This window comes from Eleginops maclovinus, chromosome 23 (genome assembly GCF_036324505.1).
Source record: "Eleginops maclovinus isolate JMC-PN-2008 ecotype Puerto Natales chromosome 23, JC_Emac_rtc_rv5, whole genome shotgun sequence".
Taxonomy (NCBI): domain Eukaryota; kingdom Metazoa; phylum Chordata; class Actinopteri; order Perciformes; family Eleginopidae; genus Eleginops; species Eleginops maclovinus.
The window spans coordinates 16,396,417-16,411,207 of NC_086371.1; the positions used below are offsets into that span (position 1 = coordinate 16,396,417).

At 42.2% G+C, this 14,791-nt stretch overlaps 1 protein-coding gene across 3 annotated transcripts in view; it reads right to left on the reverse strand.

The window, feature by feature from the left end:
* Positions 1-5,190: 5,190 nt before the first annotated feature.
* nlgn3a (neuroligin 3a) overlaps positions 5,191-14,791 on the reverse strand; it is a 114,118-nt gene continuing 104,517 nt past the window's right edge. For all 3 annotated transcript variants that reach the window (XM_063875693.1, XM_063875691.1, XM_063875690.1), the window contains one exon: positions 5,191-7,763. In XM_063875693.1, the coding sequence (XP_063731763.1) occupies positions 6,917-7,763 (847 nt within the window). In that variant the 3' untranslated portion in view covers positions 5,191-6,916. The remainder of the gene's footprint in view (positions 7,764-14,791) is intronic.

The window sequence follows — 14,791 nt, forward strand, 5'->3', positions numbered from 1 at the left end:
ACAGGACTAACATTTAGGCATCACTGACAAAGGAATGTCTCAGCCTCTCGGGGCAAAAATAGGCTTAACTTCAAAGGATATTTCCAGTCGTTTTCACTGGAAAGAAATGGTGCTGATGTTTTTACAATATAAACTCAGATACTGAAGTCAAACTCACAGTGTATTTGATCTGAAAGATCTGTGAAAAGCCTGGTAGGCTGGATTAGCACTTAAAATCAAATTGGTGCCACTGAAAGTCATTGTAATGTGATGTAAGTGATAAGATACTTTCGGGAAGTCTACCGGGAATCCTCTGTAGTCTGTGCTAGAGCAGCACAGGCTATAAAGTTCATACACCAAAGGTCTACTGATGCAACCCCAGCCAGCCACCAGTAACCCACATCTGAGAAAGGCATTAGTGGACTGCCATCTGATGGTGAACTCCAGCTGATGCAACTGAGAGATAGCGGCGTGGGCCTGGCCTCAGCTGGTGAAGAAGGCCTTTTCAAAATAGCTCTAAATCTGCAGGATAATGCAGTGAAAAATGGGAGCGGTTAGAGAAGGAATCAAACATCCTAGAAGCTATGAATCTTGCCATGAAACGTCCTCTTTAATCTCACCATCAGAACTGGACCTACTGTACATGTCGGTTACACAGGTTTTCCAGACAGGAAACTAAATTGATACAGTTTTGTAGCCTAAAATGTGCCTGCTGCCCACTACTGTTACTTCCCTCACACACACTGGGAATGTGCAGGCTTAAGTCTCAGCAGCCCCAGTGGTATCTCCAGGCCATCCATCTTACAGAGGGCAGATCATTATGCAGTCGACAGGAAGCTTTAGGCTGGGGGCAGGTGGGACTGCTTGTACTACATGAACTATAGGCTGCTACTCTTCTTTACTGGACCTCCATAAACAGCAAACCAGCCCTTTTTCTTTTTTTTTTCTACTGTAGACTAATACATTACACTTGTTCCATTCTTGCAATGCTGACACAGTTTGTTGCACCCAAAACTGCATTTAAATGTTTGTTTTTTTTACCAACAAATCCATATTAAAATGGCCAAAACCATCAATGAATTTATCCCGCAAACAAGTGTTGTCTCTGCAGCCACAGTTTGTATTTTATGCCTCTGTGCCACAGAACTCCATTGCCCTCCAAAAACTATTACAAAGACATAAAAAGACACACTGTTTGGCGATAATCTTGCTTTATTTTTACACAATTCTGCAGCAATATTATCTCTGGACAGTGGCTCTGTGTTGGGCAGACGTCGTCGAGCATGCCGGGGGCTCCTCGCTCCGCTAGTTTGACGAGCTGTGAGGAAAGAGCTACACTGTCTGTGTTCGTTGTAATTAAAGAATATGTCACCCAATGCACCAGTCTGGCTCTTTTCTCTGTCTTTTTTAATTGTTTTTGGATGGCAATGAGTTCAACGGCACAGAGGCATACGCTATATCTGGCTGTGAATTCTGTACTTGTTAGCAGGATAAATTCATTGTTGGTTTAGGTCTGTTGGTGGGATTTTTTGATTGTAACATAGAAGATAAAATATGCTGTCCTTATCCTTTAAAGCTGTTGTATTTGGAAAGAAGAGAGCACTCAAATACAGCACATACAGAGATGCTCTCGGTATAGTCATTTTGTAGGATGAAAAATATACAAAAACAATATTATCAGCACTAAACTTCTTGGTCTCATGCCAACTGAAAATGGATGTCATGTTCTATATTCATGAGAACCACAATAAGATACACAAAGAATAGATATTTTATTTTGATTACTCGAGTTTGCGAGATTATAAATACATTCTATGGACATAAACATAGAAGTAACAGGGCATCTTTAGTAATCTGTACAATGACACTGAGATAACAGAGATTTCTCATGATGTATTTGGGCTCAAACACCATTTTTTTTTGTATCAGTCCTAGTTTCTAGTGAAAAATGTGTTACAGTATCTGGCTTTGATGCCACTGAAAAAAAAAGCTCCTCTGCAAGATGGTCCTTGTTAGGAAAACTAGAAAATATGCCAGTGATTTGTCTATACTCTGCGGCAACACAAGAAATTTGTCAAGAGTTTGTTTTTCACATGGAAATAAAAGATTATCAATGTTTTGATGGAAAGCACAATGATTTCCCTTTACAGAAAAACAGGCTTTTTAGCTGCAAGAGTTCTGGTTCAGTTTTACTCTGCTTCCCAATAAGTATTGTTAATTAGTGTCTTAGTCAGCAGAGAAACATAGTAACTCAACAAAATTAGACCTTAAATGATTCGAAATGGGCGAGCAGACCAGATTATGGCACTTAAGAAGAAGAAAGAGAACATGAAAAAATTATGACCGTGTGAGACAGAGGTAGAGCTGCTCAGAATGCATTTTTTTGTGAGGAAGATAAAACAATAAAACCAGCATGAAAGAGAAAGAATAGAACAAAGAGGACACAGGAAGAGAAAGACAAGGGTGAGGGAGAGGGATATAGGAAATATAGGTAACAACACGTTCATAGTGGTAGAAATAAAATCCTCAATTTCACACACACACACACACACACACACACACACACACACACACACACACACACACACACACACACACACACACACACACACACACACACACACACACACACACACACACACACACACACACACACACACACATACACACACACCTGCAGCTCTCTCCCATCGGGTGGCACTGTGTAATTTGGCACATCCATTTCCTAGGCTGGGTTTGTCTTCCGTGCTGTCGAGCCAGTCACAAACCCCATCAGGGTATTCCAGCCGATCCTTGAATGATGTCACTTTCGAAACACATTCACTGAACTGCAAACAAATCTCGACTGTGGAAAAGAGTTTGCTCATAACTGTGCCATTTTTCTACTTCTTGTCATAGGAGGTTTTGGCTAATTTAGTCCAGCATTTGGGTTTCTCATGGCTGAAGTGAAGGAGTTTGACCCCGTTTTCTCTCACTGCACCACACCACTGTACTTTACACGCTCTGGCCCTTTCGTCCAGCACCTAATTATGTGGCTCTTCACAGGACCATGTATCACAAACGGTGTCCCCAAGGCCACCAGGTTCAATCCTTGCCAATACTCAGTGGCATCTGCTCTGCTTTAACGGCATATGGGAAAATTACATGGCAAAAAACAACTTGCCCTCCCATGACATTTCTTCCCTTTGATACCTCGCTCTCAACTTCTCCACTCAATTTTAGCCCTGTGCCGCTGTATGTGTGTGTGTGTTTGAGCCAAATGGAAACTGACCTCCCACCACTGCAGACAGATCAGACGGGGACTACTTTTGACTTATATCCTGTGTTAAAGGACGGGTCACCCAAATAGCAAAAAACAAACAAACAATATTTTAAAAAAGCAAACAATTTTCATCAGCTGTCAGATACATCTGATAGCTTTGTGGGGCAAACAGGCATTACACTGATTTAAATATACATTATTAACATAGCATAACCATTAAGTTAATTTGGCAAACTGTTGCTGGTTCACACAGTTAGGAGCAAAATTAATTTGGGGTCTTGTTTAGGATGACCTGATAAATGCAAGTCTAATTTTCACTAGTTTTTCTCTCCACAAACACATATGAGGGAATTATCTGACTCTTAGCTACTGAATGCTCAACGGTGTTCAACAGCTGGTCGATAATTTAGTCTATCTGCCGTTTGGTGTTGGGCAGGTAGCATGCAGATTACTTGGCTGTTTGTGTTTTTGCTTAAGGGCTGTTGTGTGTTAAACAGACACAACGAGAGGAGTAAAAGGAACCAAAGGGTTGAAGTTAAGTTATGGGCCATTAACCAAAACAGTTTGCCAAAAGACGCAAACATTCTCTGTAGAACTAAAGGGAACTGCAGGGTGGGGAGATAGCTTTGTATGGGTTTGCCATTTAAAACATAATAGCAGCTTCAAGGAATTTAACACCAATTTTATCTTTTCGTAAACAATGTCCACGACTGTGAAACGTTTTTATTGAGACTACTTTGTAATGAATACATAGTTTGTAATAACTAAATACATTTTGAGTTTTAAAGATATCATATTTAATCGTGTGAACACTGCAAATTAAATTCCATCAGCTTTTATTATATTGAAGTGGCTGCTTAAAGAGATTTCTTAAAACCTTGACATATAAAATGTCTTCATGGTTGGATGCCACAATAACCATGACAAAAATACATCAAAAATACACTTTCAGTCAGGGGCATTTATAAAAGTTTTTGTTTTCTCTTATTAAAATGTCATCATGTTTCCTGTAAATATTCTTTGCAGGAAAACAAAGTACCTCTGATATAACTGCCACAGAAACAAGTTGGACTATTTGCAAAGCCTACTCCTTACATAAGCACAGAGACATTAACACATGTTTCTGTATGAATGAGACAGCTCCAGGTAGAAACCAACTGCCTGTTTCTCTCTAAGTGGCTGCTGCTCCGTTGAAGATGGTGGCTGATTAGGAGGTCAGACCCATATAAGTCAGGATGAGCAAAAACAGGATGACTCATATGGATCAGTCTCCAAGCAATTTCCCTCAAATAACCCCTTCTCTCTTTCTGCTCGTGGCAGGATCAGTGATGAGCTGACCAGACTGTGCTTCTCGCTCTGCTGCGTCTCCAATCATTAAATACAAGGGGAAGTTGTAATGGAATACTTCATAAAAATGTTGAGGTCTATATGCATGAAGTATCTACGAATTGTAACACTGATTTTTGGTCAGGTCACTGCAGGTTTTACGGCACCTCACTCTAGCCTCAGAGACAATCTGCGCTACGACAAGATACTTAATGAAAATGGTCAGTTTTACTTGCAGAACCAATAACTCCAGTTTTTCCCGAAAATAACATATAATAGGATGCAATGTGAGCACATCAAGGCAATCTTTTCACAATCTCCCATTGCAGCAGCACTGCTTTGCATGAATTACAGTAAAATCTGGAGTTATGCACGCGGATATGCCCCAAGCTGTTAGCCTGTTTTTCTCAAAGGTTTCTGCGAGAGAAAAAGAGAGGGGAGGGTGGGGGGGGGAGAAAAAAGCAGGGAGGTAGAGAGGAAGTCCTGGGGGGAGACTTGCACTTGTTACAAGAATGTTTCTTTTCCAACTTATTAAAAATGGAAATAAAAGTCATAAAAGGGAGGAAAATAATTCTGATCAAGAGAGCCAAAAGTTTTGTGAAACTTTTATATTCTTCATTTTTTACAGTTTTAATTTGGCACATGGCACAATCAGCATGTATGCATCTGGTATACATAAATAAATATTAAATATTTTATACATAAATATACATATAGAGCTCTTAAAAAGACACCTAGGGACGTCTTGGCAGCAACAACAGTGCCTAGAATTTATTTGTTGGTGCAATCTGAACAGTGTTTGAATTGTTTTGTAAGTGGGATTGATATCTTCATAAAAGCCCTATACATATATGTATGTATGCCCATATTTATATATATTCAAAGAAATACAAGTGTGCACTGATGTAGGTTTATTCAGTGCAAACAGGCCACTGTCTGCTTTTTAAGAGGAACTCTTACAAAGTCAATGGAATCATGTCAGTTAGTTCAGTTGAATCTTTAGCTATTTTTTTTCTCTTACACGTAAAATAATAGATTTATTTTGTAATCTTTAAGCAAAATTAGACATATATAACTTTGAAAATAACAAAAGTGCTATTTCGCAAAGACAGACACCCAGAGACGCAGCAGAAACACTACTGGTGCTGAACCAAAATCAACAACATAAGAAAATACTCAGCCCCCACCCCCCAAAAACCACATTATACAACCTACAAACAAAAAAACAGGTGCACGGACACACACACACACACACACACACACACACACACACACACACACACACACACACACACACACACACTCTCAGACTCGCAGACTCAATCCCTCGCCTCTCTTGCGTTTGCAGGTTCCCACAATGTGTCTCTTCTTTTATCTCAGCCTCTTTCTACCACGCAAGGAACGAGAATTCATTTTCTCATGCACACAAACACACCGGTGCTCTAAGCAGCATGTGTACGTGCACACTTTGTGGAGATAATATCAGATAGCTTAACAGATAAATTGGCTGTAAAAGATGCACTTTTTTCTTAACAAAACAATCACAGTAACATAGTATTTATCTCTGCCTTCTCATTTCCCGGCAAGAGCTGTCCCAGACAAATCATTTCTATACGAGATAAAAAAGATAACACCATTTGTGTGGCTGTTGCATTGGTACACAACAGAAAGAAAATATGAGTTGCCCAAAATGGGTTTAAAATCTCTACATCTGCATATCCTCTAGGTTCCCGTCCCGGTATTCAGTCTCTCATCTTTGAGTCTCATCGGCTTGTAACACACTCCACTTGGAATAGTCTCAGGGAATAGAAATAATGACAAAAAGAACAAGCTTTGTAAGGCATTGAAACGTAAATTAAAACAAAGAAGCAATTAAAAACATTTTGCGAATATTGACATAGAGGCCATTGTTCGAGATGTGTTTCCCGCAGGAGAAAGGTATGGGAAATAAAAAGCACTTCTCTTAGTTTTTGTTATGTATTGAAGATCAGTGTTGATATCTCCTCAGTCTGCTTAAAAAGGCTTTTAAAATGATTATTTTAGAAAAAAACACTGCAGAAAGACCCCCCTCCCCCAATCAGGAGAAGGGAAGCAGTTTGATTTTGGCAGCTCTGCACAACTTGACATCCATAGAGAGCTCTCAGCAACTCTCCTCGTAGTAAAAGTCTAGTTAAATCTCTTCACGTTTTAATCCGACTCATGCCCTTCCCCTCCCCCTTCTCTGTGATATTTATAAAACACAATCCTCTCCTCCAATCGTTCATCCTCCTGCTCCTCCTCCACCACCACCACCCCCGCCGCTGCCTCCTCCTCCCCTGCCTGCGCCGGTTGCCCCAGGCCTCCTTAAAGCTATACGCGGGTGGTTGAGTGGGAGTGTGGCAGGCCGGTGGAGTTGAAGCCGGTTGTGAAGGTGTTGTAGGGGTGCAGGTTGGGCATCCCCACAAGGGAATTGGGGATCATGGTGATGGTGTTAGGGGTCATAAGGGGAATGTCGTCCGGAGAACGGCGCAGAGTGAGCGTGTAGTCGGGCAGCGAGGCCAAGCGCAGTGCCCCCTCGTTGCTGTTCCCCGCCTCACACTCATGATGCGTCTGATTCATCTGCAGCGACATGATCTCCTCCTCGGGTGCGTGGTGGCCAATGTCGTTGGAGGTGGTCTGGCGTTGTGGGCTGGGCTGCCCGAGGCCGGAGTCCTGCCGGCGCTTGTCCTTGCGGTAGTAGAGGGCCGCGAAAGCTAGCACATTCAGAAACAGCAGCGATGCTCCCACAGCGATAGTGACACTGAGCTCTGTGGAGTAATCCCGCGGGTTCTCCACCACCAGCGGACCCGTCTCCTCGTCTTCGTTCCAAGAGTCTTTGTCCTCACTGTTGTAGGCCGGGGACATGGGGGGTCGCTTGGTGTTGTATGGCCAGGAGGTTTTCTTGGTGGACAAGGTGTTCTGCGTGGTCTCTGGCGGCGGCACTTTGGTGGTGGTGGAGGTGTAGTGAAACATGTCGTGGAGGTTGTACAGGTGGGGCACTAGGTGTTTCCAGAAGGCCACTTTAGTGGCGCGGTAGTGGTCCCGCACACGTGGCTTCAGGCCGATATGCAGATACAGCTGGTCCTGGGGGTTGTACTTGGACCAGGCCACCTCTTCAAAGCGATTGGCTTTGGTGTGGATGAACTTGGTGTCTTGAGGAACCGGCTTGTTAGGATCCCTATGGAAAGACAAGAGACAGACATGATAAGTAATGAGTGTTAAATGGAATTCTGACATGGACATTTAATTATTCATGCTTATACATTCATGTGGGAGTAGGAGGCACATAAAAATACTGAAAAGACAAAACAACAGTACCAGTCATAGGTTATATTTTGGCATGAAAGGGGTTCAGCCACCACTGGAGAATTAATTGATCTTGTTCGGCGTAACCCACAACAGAGAAAAAACAAAGCCACAACAGCAACTATCAGGCTGCAGTTAATAATTGAACAAGGTGTGTATGTTGTGGTAAAGTTCCTGTAGCTGCATCGACAGACACTGATTCCTCTTTTATCAAATTTGTTTTCCCAATACACCTTTACATTTGTATATGTACCACAAGTTCTCTCGGTCCCTGTTCTCTTCACCTGTACTTTGGTATAATGTGACCAACCCCCCCACGACATGTTCTCACCCCATATGCTGTTCTAAATTCATTCCTGATGCAGCCCACCCACAAAACCAAGGCAGAGGCTTTTAAAGTAAACACATATGAATAAGTCAGCAGGCTTTAGGGCTCGCGTCAGGAGGCATCTTGTTGTTGATAATCCAGCGCTGGTGGAGCCCTTCTGCTAATTGCTAAGGGAAGGCAGCACAGTGTGCATTGGCATCCAGTGTACGGATATAGAGTGGACCATATTAATCAAGACACTAAAAGGAAACTGCAGAGGTGCGCGTGTGCTTGGAAACAAGGATGTGAGTGCATGTGTGAGAGTTATAGTGAGAGACAAAAAGGATGTGTGAGAATGTGAGATTGTTCTGGTTGCAGTACCTTTTTTCATCTACAGGGTTCAGTGTTCCACTTTTCAGTTTTGTGACAGGTTGCCTCAACACTGGACAGCCAACCATTTCAATTACAGTGAAGATATTGATTTATTGAATGAATTAACATATAGCAATCTCCCACAATCACAAAACTCCATGTTGCTTTGTCGCCATACAATGTCAGGAGTGGGAGTGCTTGAGCACATTGCTTTTGGTGCTGAGGAAATGACTTGGTGTGAAAGAACCTGAAGAATGGCACTGCGGCCTTGAAAACACAGTAATTAATGTTGGTTGAGTCAAGAAATTTCAAAACTGTGTTGTTGCAAGGCTGTTGGCAACATTTCTGTAAATGTCATGAAGTATCCCTTTGTGGGCGTGATTGCCATGTCAATGGCAAGCAAAGTTCAAATTTCGTTTGGGATTTTAGGATGCCTTCGCCTATAGTGTTTTTTTGGCACAGGCTGAAAAACCTCCAAACACGGCCAAGAGAATTAAAAGCCATGCCAGAAGAATTCACCCTCCATCCTCTCTCCTGTTCGTTTCCCTGCTGTCAATTTTTCTTTTTCAGGTCAGTGCTTCTGGGAGAGGTGAGAAAGAGGGAGAGAGAGCAAGCGAGAGAGGGAGGGAGAGAGGTAAAGCAAATTGAGATGGCTGCAGCTGAATCCCTGGACCTGGGCCGGTGTCAGCAGAGCAGCCCGTAAATAACCTCTTTTATTAGGCCTGTAATGATCCCCAATGAATATTGACAGCCAGACTATGATGACTTTGTAGCTGAATATCAGTAATTAAGTTTCAAAGGAGTGGGTGGTGGAGGTAAGGTCATATTGATCTGCCTGTGTGCAACATGCCAGAGAACAGGACGTCAATGGAGCAGCCTGAGACAGGGGCTGTCTGCAGCCGGCGTGCTTCATGAATTTTCACAGCAGTGTTTTGCATGCTGTCACACAAACACACACACACAAGTGCATGTAAGCAGCATTTTCTCCCCCTCTCTTTCTCACGCACATGCATGACAACAATGATAGAGGTCGGAGGCAATCTCAGTTAATGGGAATTCTGGGCATTTCCATAACACTGCAATGCTCTCTTTTCAGGAGGGTCAATTTGCTGAATTGTTACGGAAAAAATATTGAGAAGGTACTTCGATAGATCTCACAAAACAATCAGTGAACGCAGGGAGCAAAGGAGCGGTGGTGTGGAGGAGTTAGAAAAGCTCTTTGGTGGCTGGCTGTCTGGTTCAGTGCAAGTGAAGATGAATAATTTAAGGAACACAAAGAAATCAATGTGGCATCTTTAGTTAATTTGATTTGCCGCATTAGAGAACAACTGGCTGCCTTATCTAATTACACACACATATGCTTGGGTAATTGTTGCAAAGTTAATAGTAAACAGCCTGCATTCCTTTGAACAATTTCTAGCACTGCTGCTCAACTTTGGGCTGCATACTAGCTTTGAAGTCCTGCCCTGAGCTGCAGAGTCGAAGGGAGTCATCTCTTCTGCTCGATGTGGTGAGGGCACTAAGTTACCCTGTTCTATATGTAACAAGGCTTAATGGTCCCTGTGTGTGACGCAACATAGTCCGTTAAACTTTTAAATTGGTCGTGAGTGCTGTGCTGCTTTCAATCTGCACATGGTAAAATAGTTCTGAAATCATTGCTGACATTTTCTGCAGGTCGGGGAAATTATAACACTTGTACAATATAATCTGATCCAATAGTTCTGTAATGCATACTGCCAGAATGAAGCTAATAATAGAATTTTTCAGTGGAAATCTTACAGACATCTTACAAGCAGTTGGGAAAGCTACGTAGAGAGCATGGCTTTGAAAGCTACCATTTACTTCACCTTAAGAAATGTTGAACCACAGCAAAGCCACCACAGGGAGAAATCGTGTTTTATTTTTAAAGATACTAAGAGAAAGTTCAAACTAATTTAAAACAATGTTTTTTTGCAATTTTGAACAGTTTGTACCTTTTTAAACAGTATTCACAGCTTTAACACTGGTCTGAATAATCTTTTACTTGTCAGAGCAGAATCTCTTGTTTACGACAGCAGTCCATTACAGTTCTTAACCAGCAGCATAGGATCCCCTGAGAAAAAATGGGGACTCGTTGAAGGGGTGCAATTACATTAGAAAAAATAGGATAAATACAAACAGTAATCATTTTGTTTATGGCTTAAATTTGTAGCTTCAGTAGTAACAAAGCATAACATTTACATTTCCCTGTCTTCACATTGTAGGCATCTGAGGACATGGTTATAGGGAATATATAATTCACAAAACAACTACAAAGCACACAGTATTTCTCTGCAACATTCACAATGTGACACAAAAAAATATTATAAGCTTCCCAAGATATTATTGTGTTTGTAGATAATAAATAAAGGCGGTTTGATGTTCTACCTAAACTGTGCAGTGTCTTAATCTCTACAGTGAGCTGCATGAGCGTGCGAACAGAGACATTCTGTTTTGACTGTGCTTTTAAAACTAATGACTATGACGTCAGCTGAGACTATTTACAGCCTAATACTCAGAAAAACAGACAAAGCAATGTCAAATTAAAAACGTCTGGAAAAGGAACTGTTGACGATAAGATATCAAAGGTCTACCAATCTTGATGGTCCGACACCGTGCAGCAAAGAATTTGAATTGAGATAAAAGAAAGATAAAAGAAATTGAAACACTTATTGAACATTATCAAAAACGTCTAAAGGCTGAAATGAGGTGTGCTGGTGGTTCAAGTAAAAAAAGGATTGCTTTGGCTGTTCATTTAATGCGCCTGGATAGGATAAAATTACATCAGGCACCTGAACCTTATGGTCATCGTATAATTCAAAATATTTTAACAGTCTTGTGATAAAATTCTTGACACTTCCCAAGCTCGCCATATGTGTTCAGCTCTATAGACGGCGCCTTGTTGTGACTTGTAGGAAGAGTCCTGGCATAATGTGATGTTTGTGGTCCTGTTGGGCTCTCCCCTGCATTAGCTGATAGCCTGCCTCCTGTCAGACCTCCCACTTAATCCGGATGGTCATTGGAGCTATGGCTGGACTCCCAGGCAGAGGAGAAGGATTATTACACCCATAAAAGCAGGCGTTTTAATGGCCTTTCAGATTTCCTCTGATGTGTTCATATGGCTGCAGTACTATAAACCATCATCTTCATGTTCTCCTCAGCTCCCCCACTCACCTCCCCCTCATAATGACCTGCTGACCCCCGCTAACCTTGGCATGCCATGCGTGTTTAAGTACTCCCGTGTGTTTGTATCTGTGATTGACTGGGAGTTTGTGATTCATTTCCTGTCTGTCAACTTGTGTATCGGTGTGTATGCGAGTGTGTGTATTTGTGATGCATCATGGAGGGATGACCTGTGAAGCCATACAAGTGCAGCACTTGAACTCAAGACATGTCAGGACATTTCACAGCGCAGTATATATGCTGCGTGATGATGATGACGAGCCTCTCCAGGCAGATATAAGAAAAAAAGGCATCTGTGAGAGTTAAGCTGCTCTTCTGTAGGATGCTGCAGCACCTGAATTACACACCACTCCCAGATCTACCTACACAAGTGGTAGAAATGGGACCTAAGCTCATTACCTATTCCAAGCCCTATCTGCACGCACTGATGTAAAAGGTAGATAAGGGGGAAGAATGAATATCATTTCTTTCTTTTTTCTTCCCCATGTACCTCCTTCCCCTTTTCATCCTGATGTAATTTGAAGCGCTTGAATGATCATAGACCTAGCCATCACCAAATCTGAAAAGACACGTTTAGGTGCCCTAAGGCAGAAGACAAGAATTTATTTTCCCTACACTCAGGATCCCTGAATCCAGAGCAGAGTATAGCTTCTCAATATAAAACAAGGAGCCCGCATTAATTCAGCGGCACAGATGTTCATTTTGCTAAGCTGCTAAAATATGCAAAGTTGAACCCTGTTTTTTTCCCCTTTTAGTTATTGTTGTGTATCAAATTCATCCCCTGAAGTTGTTTATCTACTTACCAGGTAACAAAGTAAGCAGCTAATTTTAATTTACAAAAGAAGGTTCCGACACCTTTCCCTGCCTTCTGTATACATTTTTCATAAAAACACTCAATCTAATGCTCTTTTGTAGCATTTGGCTCAGCTCGAGGTAGGGGGTAGCTTCAGAACTGAGTGGGCAAATTATCAGGCTGTGCTCTTTTACCCTTCATGTGGTTGCATGCTGGGGCAGGGGGCTGAGTGATGCGCGGTTCATATTTAATGGCAGCCTCCAGTTCAGCAGGCTAAGTGATGCAGGGCGAGGCGCTCTGACTTTGGGGCGTGCAGAAGTGTTGGAGGACAAAGCTCCCGCACCACTCCTTATTATGGACGCTATTGATTTATTTGATTAAATGAGTGGCAGCAAACAAAACACCTCCCTCTCCTGCAACACCTTCCTAACATTACCTCTCTCGCTCCCTTTTAATCAATTAGCAACTTTCGACCACTTCTATTGTATATTTAGTCTGTAACAAAATAGTATTTATCCCTATTTAATCGGATACCCACTTACTTACGGATGTATACATGCAGATCTACTTCCCTTCATCCTCCTCCCCCGCTGCCCTTCCCCTCATTACATTCAGCACACAGCATGGACACCGATCAATGGCATCCAGGCCCCTTAACAAGCTACACCACTTCCTTACCTTCTCTAATGCAAATCAGGATATTGGCTACAAATCTCCTATCAAGTGAGTGCCTTTTTAATGGAGTAGCTAGGTGGCTGTTCAGGGTTCTGCGGTTTCACATTGTCAAGCATTCACCGCTTCCTGGTACAGGTTGAGTCGGTCCTAACCAAGGAGGCTGAAGAGAAGGGGGGATTATCTGGACGAAGGACAAGGAGGGGGATCAGGGATGAGTGATGTAACTACTAGACAGCTGGGGTAAAAAAAAAAAAAAGGCTGAAGGAGTGCGTGAATGAGGTCAGACGGGAGAAACTGTTGATGTATTTGCATTGTTAACCCTACGGGGAGGGTTGTTCGATTGACAAGTGGGAGAAGAACAAAGAAAAAATCAACTAGCAGGGTTGTAAATCAAAGAGCTGGCTGCTTAACGGTACTACAGACACACTGTAGTTACTTCTATCTACATTTGTTTGGTCGACAGCCGTTGTCACTAAAGACAAAGCAATCAATACTGCATATTTTAGCTCATGTTGTGAACGTAAAACACAAGTAGACTTTCTTTTTTTATAGATTAATGAGGGAAAGGGGTATGGAGGAGAATGAGGAAAAAACTCAACACATGACAGCGCTTTGCTCTTTAACTACCTAGTAAGGCCCTGCGCAGCATGTGGCACAAAAAACAGGGGAAATAAGCACCAGCCAGATAGGAAAAAAAAGAAGCTGTGGGAAGATGGCCCAACATATTTATGGCACTAATGATATATGATGATTGGTCTTTTCTAAGTCTTTTCATCATTCTGTCTTTTCAGAAGTGTTCTGCCATTTTTTGGTGTGTAGCCAGGCAGCTGTGGTTGCATTTGTGTTCGTGAAGGAGAAGTATGTGGATTTGTTTCAAAAGTTTTGGAGAAACTGTTTAGAAGAAGTTGTTGTGGCTGTAAAGCGCAGGCAATTTTTGCCTCTGTCAATACTAAAACAAATGTTGCAGCCAGAAAAATGACTCTGAGCTGAGTAAATCCCTGGCTTGTGAAACATCCCCAACTCTCAGGAAGGAACGGCCCCATAGTGTAAACACACACTCTCACAATCCCGCACACACACACTAAGAAGATTTGACAGCGTGCACTCTCTGTATGCTTTTATGCTTCACTGACACTGATGGAGGTAAAAAAAAAAAAAAAAAGCGCATGGGCAGGGATTTGCCCTGTAAAGATGACACATGAGAGCCAGGGAAAGGAACAGCTTTGAGGCAAATGCTGCTATGATACACACTGTTGACATGCAGCCCAAGTGTCTCAACATCGTGTCACACATGTTGCTACAGCCGATTTAGAGAGGGGGCAGGAAATGCAATCTGGGTCAGTTCATTACAAACATCTGGAAGGGAAGCTTTACAGATACAGGGAAGATGGTTGTTGGACGGAAAAGGGAATTCAGCTGTGTCTTAATTAAAAGGATGTCCTCTGGAGCCAGATTGGGTTGGGTGGTGTTGGACGAGAGATCTATATCCCCTAGTGAGGTCTAAATGAGGAGGATGATCTTAAGAATCTTTGAGAAAAATCTCAGATCCTCA